Source organism: Culicoides brevitarsis, chromosome 3, assembly GCF_036172545.1.
Source record: "Culicoides brevitarsis isolate CSIRO-B50_1 chromosome 3, AGI_CSIRO_Cbre_v1, whole genome shotgun sequence".
NCBI lineage: Eukaryota > Metazoa > Arthropoda > Insecta > Diptera > Ceratopogonidae > Culicoides > Culicoides brevitarsis.
This window is the reverse complement of record NC_087087.1, coordinates 20496204-20510013: the sequence shown is the minus strand read 5'-3', so window position 1 is coordinate 20510013 and position 13810 is coordinate 20496204. Positions and strand designations below refer to the sequence as shown.

The window sequence follows — 13810 nt, the reverse complement described above, 5'->3', positions numbered from 1 at the left end:
TTTATTTCGTGTTTTGAGAAAGAAAAGCTCCAATATTTTTGTTCTCTCATTTTTCAGGCTTAATTTTTATTCCGAAAATGAATAATATGTAGCATGAAATTGGTAATCTGTTTAACTTTTCTTTTGGTTAAGGAAGCAACACGATGAATCATTCTTGTACCTCAAGATAAAACAGCTACAAAGTCTAAGTCATCAATTAAATTTGTTTACAACTAATATTTTCGTCTATTTTTAGTCATGACAAATCATTTTTTTTTTTTTTTTTGAAAAATATACAAAAAAATAAAGAAAAACTGATTGTACAAGCAACTTCAATTTTCAGTGAAATGTGGAGTAATGAAGTACCTTCTGATTTGATTTGAATAGTTTGAATGATTTTTGGTTAGCTTTATTCACATACCTCGGAGAGTCATGAATGAGGAAAACCCCGTAACATTGTTGCTACTGTAACATGTTTGCTTCTTAATGTCTTTGAGTCTCAATTTCGTGAGACGAACTCGTGATGTAAAATTTTTCAACAAAATTGATTTGACCATTTTTGTTTGATTAGTCATAATCTCGTTAATGTGTTCATACTGAATTGGTTTCAATGTGTTACATATGGATTCCATATTATTTTGCAAGCTTACGATAAAAGGTCTATATTCACCCTTTGTGTCATTAACAGGGGTTGATGTTACTTTGGGGAAAAAATTAGCCGATGATTTATCCTTTTTGTTATTTCGCTCTGATATTGTTTTCTTAAACAAAGTTATATCCGGAATAAAGCTGCTAATACTAGGAAGTTCAACTATTAACTCTGAACTTTTATTTTTACAACTTTTTGAATTTTCTTTAATAACATTCAAAATATTTCCTTGCAGCTTTAATTTGAGCATAGAATTCAATTGTAAACATGTGACTTGTGTATGGTCCATATGCTTTTTATAAAACGATCCATTCAATACTCCTTTTCTTAGGCTAACATCCTTTAGATGCTGTTGCTCTGAATGCAGTTGAACATTTTTTCGGAATTTAGTTTTGTGATTATGTAACATGGTTTTTCTCAAATTTTTGTAATAGTTTTGCAAATCCATCTTACTCAGTATATATATATATATATATATATTTTTACGATTTTGACATATGAGTAAAAGGTAAACAAGATAACATAAGGAGTATGCAAATATAAAGAAAATATATAAATATTTAAAAGATTTTATTTAAATACAATTTATTTAAAAAAAAACCTTAAACTAAATTACAACATGCAAACTATTGTCGTTTTCCTCTGACTTTCCTTTTAGGTTGGGGTTGCTCATCAGAATCTGTAAATAAAAAATAATAAAATGTAGACTTTTGGCTACTTGGTCTTTGTGACTGTGGGACCAGAAAGGGACCAGAATGTTTGAAAAAAAAAAACACAAAAGTACTTAGGAAAACAGAACAAAAAACGGTTTATTAATAAAACATATAATAGGGCGACACTAACCTTCCGTTTGCATATTGTACCGTGTGCTTTTGGTTTCTCTTTCTGCTAAAGCAATCAAGAGAAATAGATAGGGAAAAATTTGAAAATAATAAAGTTTGGCGATGTGTGTGTAATTTAATTAGTTTCACTAAGTTTTCTGGTTCTTCTGGGCCTCAGAGTGCTATTTTTAATGCCTACAGATAATGCACATAAAAATGATGAAATATGTATGAAAAATTTAATAATTTTACCTGAAGTGTCGGAATCGGCAATCACTTTTGTAGCACCAATAGTTTTCTTTGAGCTACGAGCAGTACACTCTGTTTCCAGGTCAGTACGAAAACGACCTTTACGTAGGGGAACTCTATTCTCGAAATCACTATCCTCACTGCCACTCGAAGATTCGTCTCGGCGGCCACGTCCGCCTGCACGGCCACCCTTCTTTGTTCTAGCAGGAGCGTGTTTCAAATTAGTTTTTGGTTTAATTTTTGCTTTCATTTTTGATGGCGACTCATCCTCACTCTGAACTGCTATTTGGCCAGGTTCCTGTCCCAGTAGTTCATCTTTTACCGAAAGGCATTCTTCCAATTTGCGTTCAAGCTCTTGAACAATAACCTTAAAAAATTATTTTTTTAATTACCCTTTTGATGTCATACCAGAACGTGTATTATTCACTTACCTTCAGTTCTGGTTTCAATTGTTTTGCTGTATTTGTGATGATCAACTTAAAAGAGTCATAAATTTCGTTTATTTGGATTTTGTCCTTGAAACAAGGTATATGCTCAATTAGTTTCTTAATGGTCTTTTCATTGTAAGAAAGTAAGGATAAGCAATAAGCAACATCACGCCACTGGCGTTCGTGATGTGTAACCTTGAACCGTAGACAAAGTTTTTCTACGAGACTTTCAACCTGTTTATCTTTTTGAATAAGAGCAATTATGAATTTCATGATTAGCTGATATTTTCCTTCTTCAACTTGTTCAGTTGTATCACTTAGACGAGAGATAATATCCGGAAGTACATTATATAATATGTTGGATTTCTGTGCGATTTCTTTAAAGAATTGCTCTGTAATAACCTTGATTTCTGCTACAGGATCGACTAAACACATCGCAAGATCGGAAATTTGTCCTTTCACTCGAATCATTTCATGCAATATTAGATGTGACAACATTTTAACAGCCGTTAGTCGTAGTTCTGTGTCTTCTTCGTGTAAGGTTGAGTACAAGTGTGACGTCCAGGGCTCAATCACGTTTGGAAAGCGAAATGTAAAGTCAGCCAGACCAATTATTATGTTTGCTTTAACCTGTTTATTTTTGCTAAGATTAAATATGTTCATGACGAATGGAACATTTGCCTCGCAAAATCTTGGAGAGACAGACATTAAATGAATCATTGATAAAACAACGGATTGTTGAAGAGCATCGTCCTTATAACGATTAATGTATTGACATATTTCTACAATCAATGGGTGAAATTTTTGAAAAAGACATTCATTTGAATATAACATCTCAGTTTCGCAAATGAATGTAATTTGTTCTGCAATTGCATCGTCAGCAGAAGCACCTACAAGATCTTCCTCTTCAATGGATTCTTGTTGATTTGGTGCAATAGAAATTCTTTTCAGAGCATTACTTGCTGACATATCCATATTTTGGTTTAATGTTGCACGACGCGGATTCAGTATTTTATTAATGGTCTTACTTTTTGACCTTTTCATTTCGTTCTTTAGTTCTTCTCGATATTTGATATTGCTATATACATCAATGTCGAGATAAATCATTTCCTTCATCGCCACGTAACCAATCATGTAGATAAAACGTGACAATATAGATGTAGGTAGAGATAGTGAAATCTTGTTTTCTGTTTGAGAGTGTGTTACTTCGTCATCAGCATCATTTAAGCGTTTTTCCAGTTTTTTAGATAGTACTTTTAGTTTTTCAAATATTTGTACCACAATCATTTGGGCAAAAACGTCTGGACCATCTACAAGTCTATAAATAAAATTGAAAGTTTTGATACAAACATTATCGAAATCAATGTCGTTGTTTGTAAAAAACATCCTTTTAAAGTTAGAAATTATTTTGTCAACAATATCATCTTGATGCTTATATCTTTTGTTATATTTAGATGGACGCTCATATTCTTTTTCTACAGAGTTTATTAACAAATCCAGTGTTGACATGAAGACACGTGGGTCTGTCAAGCCCCGTTCCTCAATTCCGATTCTGATCAAAAAATCAAGATTGTTTCTCACAATTCTAGGATTCGCTACACTACTTAATACAAGCAATTGCAAAGCTAGTCTTGAGTCGTTTTCAGTTGTGTTAGGTAGTTTTTTCGTATAACGTTCAAACATAACTTGAATCATAACATTGTCAATTATCTCGTTTTCTACCCACTCTTTCATTAATTCCTCAAATGCGGAATAATGACCGTATGTTAAATTTTCAATGAATCGAGAGAGGTTCTCCACAACTTGTGCCGCGTGTGCTCGATCAATTTTATCTGTTGTAAACAAGACCTTTTTGTAGGCTGAGGTAACTGCTTCTCTCTTTTCTTTGTCTGACCATACCAAGAATATCATTTTATGCATTCCACTTTCGCATCCCTTAATTCCGAATTGGTAAGCTGCTGTAAAGAAATCAATAGCTTCAAAAACATCCGAGTTAGTTTTAGACATGAGCATTTCTTCGAGTTTTGGCACAGCACTATTTAGCAATGTTGTGTATTGTATGAAATCAAAGTAGAATTTGACAGTGTCCTCTGCTTTTGTAATTTCATCAGCATAATCATTTGGTCGGTTTGCGATGGCATAGTAGGACTTCAAAAGAACCAAATAATACTGACATTTGTCCTCGAAATTTAAATTATCAACTTGTTCTTCGTTCACAGCATCGCCTTTACGAACCAATTCCAATGCTTCCTTATATTTTTTGTCTTTTAAAAGTTCTCCTACAGGTCCTGCGATGTCCTTTAAATGCTCATTCTCTACTTCCGGCACTTCTAAATGCAAATAAGATTTTTAATTAATTTAATTTATTTTTTTGATTATTAATTAATTAATTAATTAATTTATCGACTTGAAATAAGTTGACTTACGTGTTTTTATGTTATTAATAATCATTGTGTAAATATCAGTCGAAAGGTTCTCCCATTCCTCTTCAAATTTCTCTAGTTGCGGTATTACTTCAGATTGTTTCTTACGTAGGTCTTGCAAATTTAAATCTGCTTCATCGTATTTTGCTTGCAATTGTTCAAGTGTCAAACGAGATGAGAAAGGATTGTGTTCTAGAAATGATTTCAGTAGTGTTGTTGCATTTTTTCGTACCATACTAGACTTATCTTCAAGACGACCAACTGTTCGTTCCAATACTTGGTGAATTCGAGAAAGTGGAACTGCTCCTTCAGATTTCAAGTGGTTCCAAATTTGCAAAACTTTTGAACGAACATGAGCATTAGTATCGTGAATATGGTCGAACAGAAAGTCAAGAAACTCGTCACGCGTTTCCTTTAATTCTTCTGCTAGGCCTTCACTAGATAAATCAGTCGCTACAATATCACCCATTATTTGGAGCAATGCATTGCGAAGAGAGTATGGCTCATGATTTAAAAGCTCTTCGCCTAAGTCAGAAAGATGAGGTAACATCAGCTTTGGGGCAACATTGCCAAGGTCAGATAAAAATTGACTATAATGTTTAGATAGTTTCGAGTCACTTGCACCTTCAATCAAACGTTCGGCTAACTCTTTGATTAATACATCAAAAATCGAATTAATTCCACATTCATCATATAAAATGGTGTAAGAAGATTCAGCAATTTGACGAATGGAGTAATCTTTGTCACTAACTATCTGTAAAATCTTAACTGGAAACACCATTGCATGGTTGTAACGTTTGATTGCAGTTCCAAGGATTTGAAAAGCAGTCTCTGCCACTCGTTTTTCTTTGACGTACTGCTGCTCGATGGTACGGTAAGACATTTCACATATTAAATTAGCAAAATCTTCTTCTATTACCGGTGGATCATATAAATTTTCAAGTGGCAAACAAGAAACTACGTACATCAAATCCAATCCATCTTTTCGTTTTCGATTCCAATTGTAACTGTCGAAATCGGAACTCAGCTTTGGATTAAAATAAGTATGAAATTTAATGTTTTTGTATAGTAAATACAAAATTATTGAGAATATTCACCTTTTTACAAGTTTTCCCTCCATCATTAGCACCATTGTTAATGTATAAATCAACTGATTTCACTATGTTTACCATCAAATAAATTAACATTTTTGTCACATTCGCCAAATCAAGTCGCGCTTCATCGTTAATGGATGATTTTTTCAATTCCACAGCTAATTCACGAGCTAGCTTGTCAATAGACTCGTATAGTACATCGAAAGCTTTTATACATGTTCCAATGGGACAATCGTTCGCTTCGATAACAGAGTAAAATGTGTCAAAGTGATCAATTATGTATGACGGACCATTTTGTCGGAACTCTAATCTGGCATCTGCAAAAAAGCATTAATTTGATTTGTTAATCGAAATAAATACATGGCTTACATTTTAACAGCTCAGGCAATTCTGATGGTGCAGAGATGCGAGTTACACAATAACTGTTCTTATCGGGCGTCTGCAAATCTATGTTTTTTATTGGAATGGCAAATTTAAAGGGCATCCTAAATATTTTTTTTCTCTATAGCATTTAATCACTAATAATATACGCAGATTATCTGAGCAATTAAGCAGCTTCGTTATTTATGTTGTTGAGCGTCTATTGTAACGGATATTGCTTTTTTAATGAATTAGCAAAGGACACTTTCTCATTGCAAGTCGAGCCGTGCGGTTATTGCCTGTAAAAATTGTGCGTGTTCTGTTGTGTAAATATTGTAAATAAATAACAAGAACAACATAAAAAGTGTCTGAATTATCACAAAAAAACAAAAAAGAAATTTAAGAGAAAGAATATTCAAAAAAACATATTTTTAAAAACATAAGTTTTGTGTTATTCGTAAATGTAAATCTTGCATGAATGAATATGAAACTTGTTGTTTTCAGTATTTAGGGCGCAAATATTTAGTTAACACATATTTAAAAGGGATCTCGCACATTCATAAAAGGCATTTACCTAAATACTTTGTAATTCAAAATAAATAAAAAAAGAAAAAAACCTCTTAAAGGCTAAATATTTATAAAAAACAAAATAAAAATAAAAATGATTAATAATGAGACACGGTTTTTCGTACGCAGCTTTGTCCGTTTCTTGAATAAACAAATTGCGGACGGTCAGCTCGGCAATGATTCGGTCGAATCTCTAGAGGTAGTTATTCAGTGTTTAGAAAACGTGTATGAATTTAATGACGAAACGGGAGCCGATGAAAAGGATAATCCTATAAATAACTTTGATTTGTACGAGTTGTATAGTAGTACTTTACTGAATGTTACACCTGAGCGAAAAGAAGAAGCTGAAAGCATGAAAAACGAAGGTATTGTTTTCTTACCATCTTTTTATATAATAAAATATTAAGTATTTTTTCTTGCAACCTTAATTCGAACGGCAGGAAATCGGCTAATGAAAGAAGAGAAGTATCAAGAAGCTTTAAACATGTATAACAAAGCCATTGCTTTGGACGCCACAAATGCTGTTTTTTATTGTAATCGTGCAGCAGCATTTAGTCGGATTGGAGACTACAATCGTGCCGCTGAAGATTGTAAAATGTCCTTAAAATATGATCCAAAATATAGCAAAGCCTACGGACGACTTGGACTTGCTTATTCTAAAATGAATAAGCATGAACTGGCTTTAGATGCATATAAAAAAGGTATGAAGGCTCAGTAGAAAAATCTTAATAACTTTGTACAATGGTTTATCAATTTTCTTTAGCTATTGAGATAGAACCAGAAAATGTTGATTATCAAAATAACATGAAGGTAACAGAGGAACGCTTACAACAACAGCAATCAGGAGCAGGGTCTATTGGAGCATCAGAAGGTTTATTCCCTGGACTTAATCCCAATATTGATTTCGCAGCTGCTCTCAACAATCCGGCACTTGTTCAAATGGCGTCTCGAATGATGACTGATCCTAATATTCAAAATCTATTATCTCAGCTAAGTGGAATGCAAAACGTTGATTCATTGGTTGAAACGTGAGTTTTTCTTTTAACTATTTATACATTTATGTATGAATATATTAAAAACTCTAAATGTTAACTTTCTTTTTTTAGTGGACGCCAATTGGCACAAAATTTAGCCAGCCAAAACCCTGATTTGATAGCTAACATAAGACGTCAATTGGATCCCGACAACAACTCATCTAACAATGATAATCAACCTCCTCCGGGAACTAACTAATCTTTATTTCGGTAAAAATGGTACATGATGTATGTCAACCTTGGTCAACTTTTTTTTTTTAATTAAATCACACAACTGCAGTTTTTAACAAATTGAGAAAAAACGATTTAAAGTTTTTTACCGGTTTTTAAGCTGTTAAAATTTATAAACTAGTTTTTTTATTATCAATCTCACAAAAGTAAATGATTGGCCACTAAAAACAATTTTTGTGCAGAAAAATTTCTTACCTTATCTCTAAGGGGTAGTTTTGGGAAATTTTTTATTGAGAGAAAGGATAAATCGCACAATTGCACAAAATTTCATATAAAAATGAGATTTTTCAAATCTTCTATGTTCAAGATTTTTCCAAATTTTTTGGTTCAAGTTGACTTTTTATGCAATAACAGAGCATAATAGAAAAACATAAACAAAAAATTATTTGGAGAAATTTTGAAATTTGACTTGTTAGCAATTTGTATGCATTTGTGCGATTTATCCTTTTTGTTGCAATTGTGCGATCTGGCGTATTGAAATAAAACTTATATTTTTTTAAAAATTTTTGAAAATCTTTCAATGTATCTTAAAGTACTCGTCTTTAAGCATATTTTCTTATTTTTAACTCAATTTTGTCAAAAACTGCAGTGCGATTTATCCTTTTCGCCCGGGATTTAATTCATTTAAAATTAAACTTATGTTGTAATTGCAGAATAAATACATAGTAAAATACATACGTATTGCACGCTAGTAATTTCAAAAATTGTGTTAATAAATATTATATCTATTCAATGATGCAAAAAGGAATAAAAATTATTAGCTGACCCGTTATCACACTTTCTTTCATATTTTCATTTTATAAATAAATAAATAAAAAAAAAAACTTTACGATGCATTCCGATAAAGGAGGAAGGGGAAAACGACGTCCGAAAACTGTTGTACACCTTTTTTTTGAATTTAACAGAATAATTTTTAAAGTGTTTATGTTGTTCAATTTTGTATTTAATTAATTGATTGTTTTTAATTTCCCCGAGTTTCCATTAAAATTTGTACTTCATTTTAACTTTAAAAAAATAAGTCGTAATTTAGAGGGTCGGTTTTCGATTATAGGGGGGATAGGGGTCAAAAGATTCACTTATTTACCCGAAACAGCCGAGCATATCTTATGTTACTGCCTGGCTTAGAAGAAAAAAGAAGATATATTTTTGAAACAATAGACGGCCAAATTTTTAGAGTATAAACTTATAAATATCTTTAAATTCCTTAGAGGTATACAATTCATAAGAGAAGAATATAACCTCTAGGGACAAAACATTTCCACAAAAAGCTCAAAAACTTATGAACTGAGGTGGAGATAAAAATAGAATCATCAAATCACCCGACGCCATTAATGGATGACGCCCCATCTTCCCTTTTTCAAATCAGCATGATGGCGATTCGGGTCATGACTTTTATTCGTCTCAAAATAAGGGAACCACAGATCTATTATGTGTCCCCGGTTGAGTTTGATAATATCTGGTTCGACAACAGTGGCCATTCGAAAAGAAAAAAAAATAATTTATTTTATTGTTCCATATAAGAAAAACGAGTAAAAATATCCAAATTGAGATTATAAAGAAGCAAGCTCTCACTTAAATTTATTAAGCTATTAAAATACATTTCAGTTATGTGTGTTATTCTGAAATATTATTATTTTTACACAATACAATAATGGCTGGAAAACATAATTGTTGAGAAGAAAAAAAATATTCATATAAATAAGATTATCGAGTAAAGTGAATTGTAGTAAATATTTGACTCCTATTAGTTGACTTTATTAAATTAAAATTGTGCTACAATAAATTTGTGCTAAAATGAGATGGTTAGTATTTTGTTAAGTAAATTTTTTTTATTTATGTTTAATATATAAATACTTAAATGAGTAAATAAATATTAGTTATGTATTTTTTCACTTAAATGGATCTGACTTTGATTAAAAATAGTGACAATTTTTTATTTTCAGCCAGTAAGCAATGAGCTTATGGGGTTGTTTCGGTGGACTGTTTTGGTGTGATAGTAGTAAAACAGAGTCTATGACAATATCTGCAATGGGAGCTCAGTCATCCGCAGAACAATTGGCCACAACAAGTGTTCAGCCAGGAAGTGCGGGAGTGTTGATTCGAGAACGTCGTAAAAAAGTTACAGGATTCGCAACACTAAAAAAGAAGTTGATTCGTCGTCGAAGGTCATCAAAAACCTGTGATCACGGTAGAATATTACGTGAGTTCGTCTCAAGCTGGAGTCCTATTGAATTATCTGGTTTGTTAGAGGAATATGAAGCTCTAGCAGCCCTCAAAGATTTATCGGTACAAGCTGAATTGGCACGACCTCCGGCAACTACATTTAAACAAGATCTAGCAGACTTGTATGATTATAAGTATTGTACAGACTGTGAATTAGTTTTCAGAGGGACCGTTTTTCCAGTGCATCGTGCACTTTTGTCTGCACGTTGTCCCTACTTTCGTGATCTACTAGCTGGTTGTCCTGGCTATGGGGCACGTATTTGCTTAGAGCTCAGATCATCTCCCGTAGATGTTGCCCTTTTTTCATCACTTTTACGATACCTTTACACAGGAGACTTGTGTACTCATGAGCCAGGTATCGATATGGCATTATTGAGACGTCTAGGTGAGGATTTTGGCAATCCTAATCCACTAGAACACGATTTACGTTACTTGTTAGAAACCGGTGACTACGCAGATGCAGCTCTCATATTTACTTCTGAAGGAACTGATTATCATAGACCTGATTCCGGAAGTTCCGAATATGGGTTTAGACCGAAGCTTGAGTTGCCCTGTCACAAGGCAATCTTGAGTGCGAGATCACCATTCTTTCGAAATATGATTCAACGTAGGGCCCGTAATGTGGATGAACATCCAGAGCGGGCACTACACGTTCCAACTAAAATAGTTCTTGACGAAAGTGTCATTCCCAAACGTTATGCTCGAGTACTCTTACATGCCATTTATATGGACTCGGTCGATTTATCACTGATCTTACGGGGCACAGGCTGTGGAAATGGAGTCGGTAGTTTGGGGGAGGTTCAGCAACTCACTCACACTGGTCGTCGACCAAGTGCTTTGGAAGAAGCAATGGAACTTTATCAAATAGGAAGATTCCTTGAATTAGATATCCTCGCTCAAGGATGTGAAGACCTCATACTGGAGTTTTTGAGTCTTGACACAATCGCTACCGTTCTTAAATGGAGTGCCCAGGCACATGGATCAGCTTGGGTTCATCGTCAAACCCAACATTATCTGCGTGAGGAATTTTCTGCTATCGTCGCATCGCCTGTCCTTCATCAATTGGATAAAATACAGATGATTGAGGCTTTGCAAAATAATTTTCTGCAAGCGTCCGAGCTTGAAGTACTACAAGCTGTACTCAAGTGGGGTGAGCATGAGTTAATACGGCGAATGGAGGATAGAGAACCAAATTTACTCAGTCACACAGCACACTCAGTAACAAGGAAGGGCATTAAAAAACGTGATTTGTCAGATGTTGAATTGAGAGAAATACTTTCTGAATTGTTACCGCATGTGAGAATGGACCACGTTTTACCTCCAAATAGCGAGGTACTTACCCAAGCGATTCGGCGAAGTTTAGTGAGTACACCACCTTCACACATGATAGGAGATGATCGCGAAAATATGAGAATTAATGCTTGGGTACGGGGAGGAAAGAACCAAGGACTATTTGTCAGACCCCGTTTATTCATGCCATACTATGAGGAAGTAAAAGCTCTCTTGGAAGATCACATGGAATCTCATCAAATTGAATTACTAAGAATGCGAAGGTCACGTCATTTACCTGACATACCAGATACACTTTACATGGTTTCGCGTCTCGGAAAGAAAAATAGTAGTTTAACAGGTACTAGTGGAATAGACATAGGGAACGCTATTGCAATTCCACCTCCTGATGCAAATACATTGGTAGCTATGCAAAAACGAGAACAAAAACTTCGTCAAAGTGCAAGTTGTCAACGTGCTTTGTCACTGCCATTATCATCGAGGCATGAGATAAATCGACAAATACGACTAAGAGTTGTAAGAGAATTCAACCTACCCGATGATGTAGCTGACTTACTAGAGAGTTCCACCTGTTTTTGTGGAGAAGAAAGTACAACTAACAAATTAGATGGTATTAATAATGTACAACAGCCAATGGAGGAAGATTTGAGTCCGCCACCTTCGCCAATTGAGCCCCTTCCTACAACTAGTTCAACTTATAATAGTAGCAGTAGTAGTAGTAACAATAGAAATACAACATTCCCAAGGAATTTCTTACAAACTCATCAGCAATCTCTGGGCAAACGAAAACAAGATCTCCCATCTTTAATAGTGGAAGGAGAAGCTGCATATCGATTGTCTAATGTCGAACTTGCTGATCTGAATGTTTGTTCCGATGGACATTTATCAGAAGTTATGCCAGATGTTGCAATGGCAACAGCAACTTTGGGGCAATTACAAATAGGTGATGCTTCGGAGAGTTTACAACTTGACTTGGGAGATGGACCAAGTCACTCAATAGGAGCCGCAGGCGGTCTTGCATTAAATACTCATGTAAGTAAATTTTCTAGCGAGCATAATTTGTTTCTTTGTGTTAAGACAACATCACCTGTTTACGTGTTTGTTTTTTTGTTAACATATGTTTATAGGTCCAAATTTCTTTTCTATGTTTTTGTCCCGTGCCCCATTTCAAAAATCCAATGGAACAAAATAAGAAAAAAAAACAAGTTAAAAATGTCATCAAAAATTTCCGTTTTGTGGTCCTTTCCTATATTTTTTTTCAAATTTTTTTTTAATTTTCAAGAACTTTTGTATACAAAAACGAAAAAAAAAAAAAAAAATAAAATGCTATTCAATTTTTTGACATAACTGTCAATTTTTGAGTTTTTTTTTTTTGTTTAAATTTTACTAATAATACTCTGAGATCAATTTTAAATTATCAAATCTCAATGTTGATACCATAAAAACAACTAAAATATTTAAAAATTTGTTTAAATGTTAAAAACATCGAAAAAAATTGGAACGGTCTAAATAATTAATTTTAAATAATATTAACGCATAAAATCAAAACCTTTATTCATTTCTTAAAATTATATTTGTAGCACCATCGTATACCTACACCAAATAGTTTTCATCAATATATGGCAAGAAGTGGTTCGACTAATTCAAATCCTGGAGGCCAGGCAAGTGCTCGATCGACTTCTCCATCATCCAGTTATATTTTGCAACATCGACAAAGTCCAGGACCACCTAGATTTTTATAGTTATAAAACTTAAAAAAAAACTAATAATGGTTTAAATAAAGTTAAAAATAAAATGTAAAGAAAAGAAATTAGACTTCTAGCACTACCATTGAATTTTGAAAATTATCTTTAAAACAATCTATGAAAAATATTTAAGAATGAAAATCACTATACAATATAAATATCCATACGATTTGTCAATAGAAAAAATTTCAAAGGAATAAACTATTTGATTAATATTAAATGTTGATTTTTATGATAAAATAAAGGAATACATAATATCTGAACCCATACTGGATCTGAACATACTTCTTGCAAATTAATTTTTATTTTTTTTTTCAATTCAAAGTTAAAAAAGACAGTTTAATACATAATAATTTGACTATGAGTAATACAGCATTTACAATTTTGCTGTTGTTCAAAAAAATTCTTATTAAGGAAAATAAAAGCGAGGAGTTTGTATCAGACATTGAAATAGCATGGAAAGAATTATGTTATTGAGGTACATACAATAGTTTGTATTTGGCAAAATATATATAAAAATAAGGAAAATAATATGAAATACTACAACCTATAAAATATATAATAATATATGAATAGTAAAAATATATACCGATAAAAATATAGTAATACAATAAAATTTAATTGTGTTTTCCTAAGACGCATTAACACCGCAGGTCAGTAGATTTGATTTTTAGAAATACCATTTGAAAGTTCAAAGTGCATGATAAATTTTGGCAG

The 13810-nt window shown here is 33.0% G+C and overlaps 3 protein-coding genes across 6 annotated transcripts; 2 read left to right on the top strand and 1 right to left on the bottom strand.

The window, feature by feature from the left end:
• Positions 1–1181: 1181 nt before the first annotated feature.
• Positions 1182–6238, bottom strand: LOC134833621 (condensin complex subunit 1). 3 transcript variants are annotated; one of them, XR_010162125.1, is made up of 7 exons: positions 6013–6238; positions 5647–5960; positions 4553–5576; positions 2130–4456; positions 1702–2065; positions 1472–1644; positions 1182–1307 (listed from the first exon to the last, which is right to left on the bottom strand). XR_010162125.1 is itself a non-coding variant. In XM_063848000.1 (6 exons), the coding sequence occupies exons 1-6, from the start codon at positions 6125–6127 to the stop codon at positions 1255–1257; spliced, it is 4197 nt and encodes a 1398-aa protein (XP_063704070.1). In that variant the 5' UTR covers positions 6128–6238; the 3' UTR covers positions 1182–1254. The 3 variants fall into 3 exon arrangements, 1 of the variants encoding a protein (XP_063704070.1); XR_010162126.1 differs by having other exon boundaries at positions 2130–4453; XM_063848000.1 differs by lacking the exon at positions 1472–1644.
• A 325-nt stretch (positions 6239–6563) lies between these two features.
• Positions 6564–8607, top strand: LOC134836011 (small glutamine-rich tetratricopeptide repeat-containing protein alpha-like). 2 transcript variants are annotated; one of them, XM_063851115.1, is made up of 5 exons: positions 6564–6935; positions 7011–7271; positions 7334–7598; positions 7677–7832; positions 8489–8607. In XM_063851115.1, the coding sequence occupies exons 1-4, from the start codon at positions 6665–6667 to the stop codon at positions 7801–7803; spliced, it is 924 nt and encodes a 307-aa protein (XP_063707185.1). In that variant the 5' UTR covers positions 6564–6664; the 3' UTR covers positions 7804–7832; positions 8489–8607. The 2 variants fall into 2 exon arrangements, with proteins under 2 accessions (XP_063707185.1, XP_063707186.1); XM_063851116.1 differs by having other exon boundaries at positions 8425–8607.
• Positions 8608–8751: 144 nt separating this feature from the next.
• LOC134836009 (BTB/POZ domain-containing protein 7) lies at positions 8752–13698 on the top strand. Its single transcript, XM_063851114.1, has 3 exons — positions 8752–9637; positions 9779–12380; positions 12929–13698. Exons 2-3 carry the CDS (start codon positions 9789–9791, stop codon positions 13088–13090), a joined length of 2754 nt encoding a protein of 917 aa, XP_063707184.1. The 5' UTR covers positions 8752–9637; positions 9779–9788; the 3' UTR covers positions 13091–13698.
• The last annotated feature ends 112 nt before the right edge of the window (positions 13699–13810 follow it).

Excerpts from the sequence above, each read along its gene's own strand:
- LOC134833621 (XM_063848000.1), bottom strand. The coding sequence starts at position 6,127 with ATGCCCTTTAAATTTGCCATTCCAATAAAAAACATAGATTTGCAGACG. Across the intron at positions 2,066-2,129 it reads AATTGAAACCAGAACTGAAG|GTTATTGTTCAAGAGCTTGA; the intron begins GTAAGTGAATAA and ends TAATTTTTTAAG. Across the intron at positions 1,308-1,701 it reads TGCCGATTCCGACACTTCAG|ATTCTGATGAGCAACCCCAA; the intron begins GTAAAATTATTA and ends TTTTATTTACAG.
- LOC134836011 (XM_063851115.1), top strand. The coding sequence starts at position 6,665 with ATGATTAATAATGAGACACGGTTTTTCGTACGCAGCTTTGTCCGTTTC. Across the intron at positions 6,936-7,010 it reads TGAAAGCATGAAAAACGAAG|GAAATCGGCTAATGAAAGAA; the intron begins GTATTGTTTTCT and ends TTCGAACGGCAG. Across the intron at positions 7,272-7,333 it reads TTTAGATGCATATAAAAAAG|CTATTGAGATAGAACCAGAA; the intron begins GTATGAAGGCTC and ends AATTTTCTTTAG.
- LOC134836009 (XM_063851114.1), top strand. The coding sequence starts at position 9,789 with ATGAGCTTATGGGGTTGTTTCGGTGGACTGTTTTGGTGTGATAGTAGT. Across the intron at positions 12,381-12,928 it reads GTCTTGCATTAAATACTCAT|CACCATCGTATACCTACACC; the intron begins GTAAGTAAATTT and ends TTATATTTGTAG.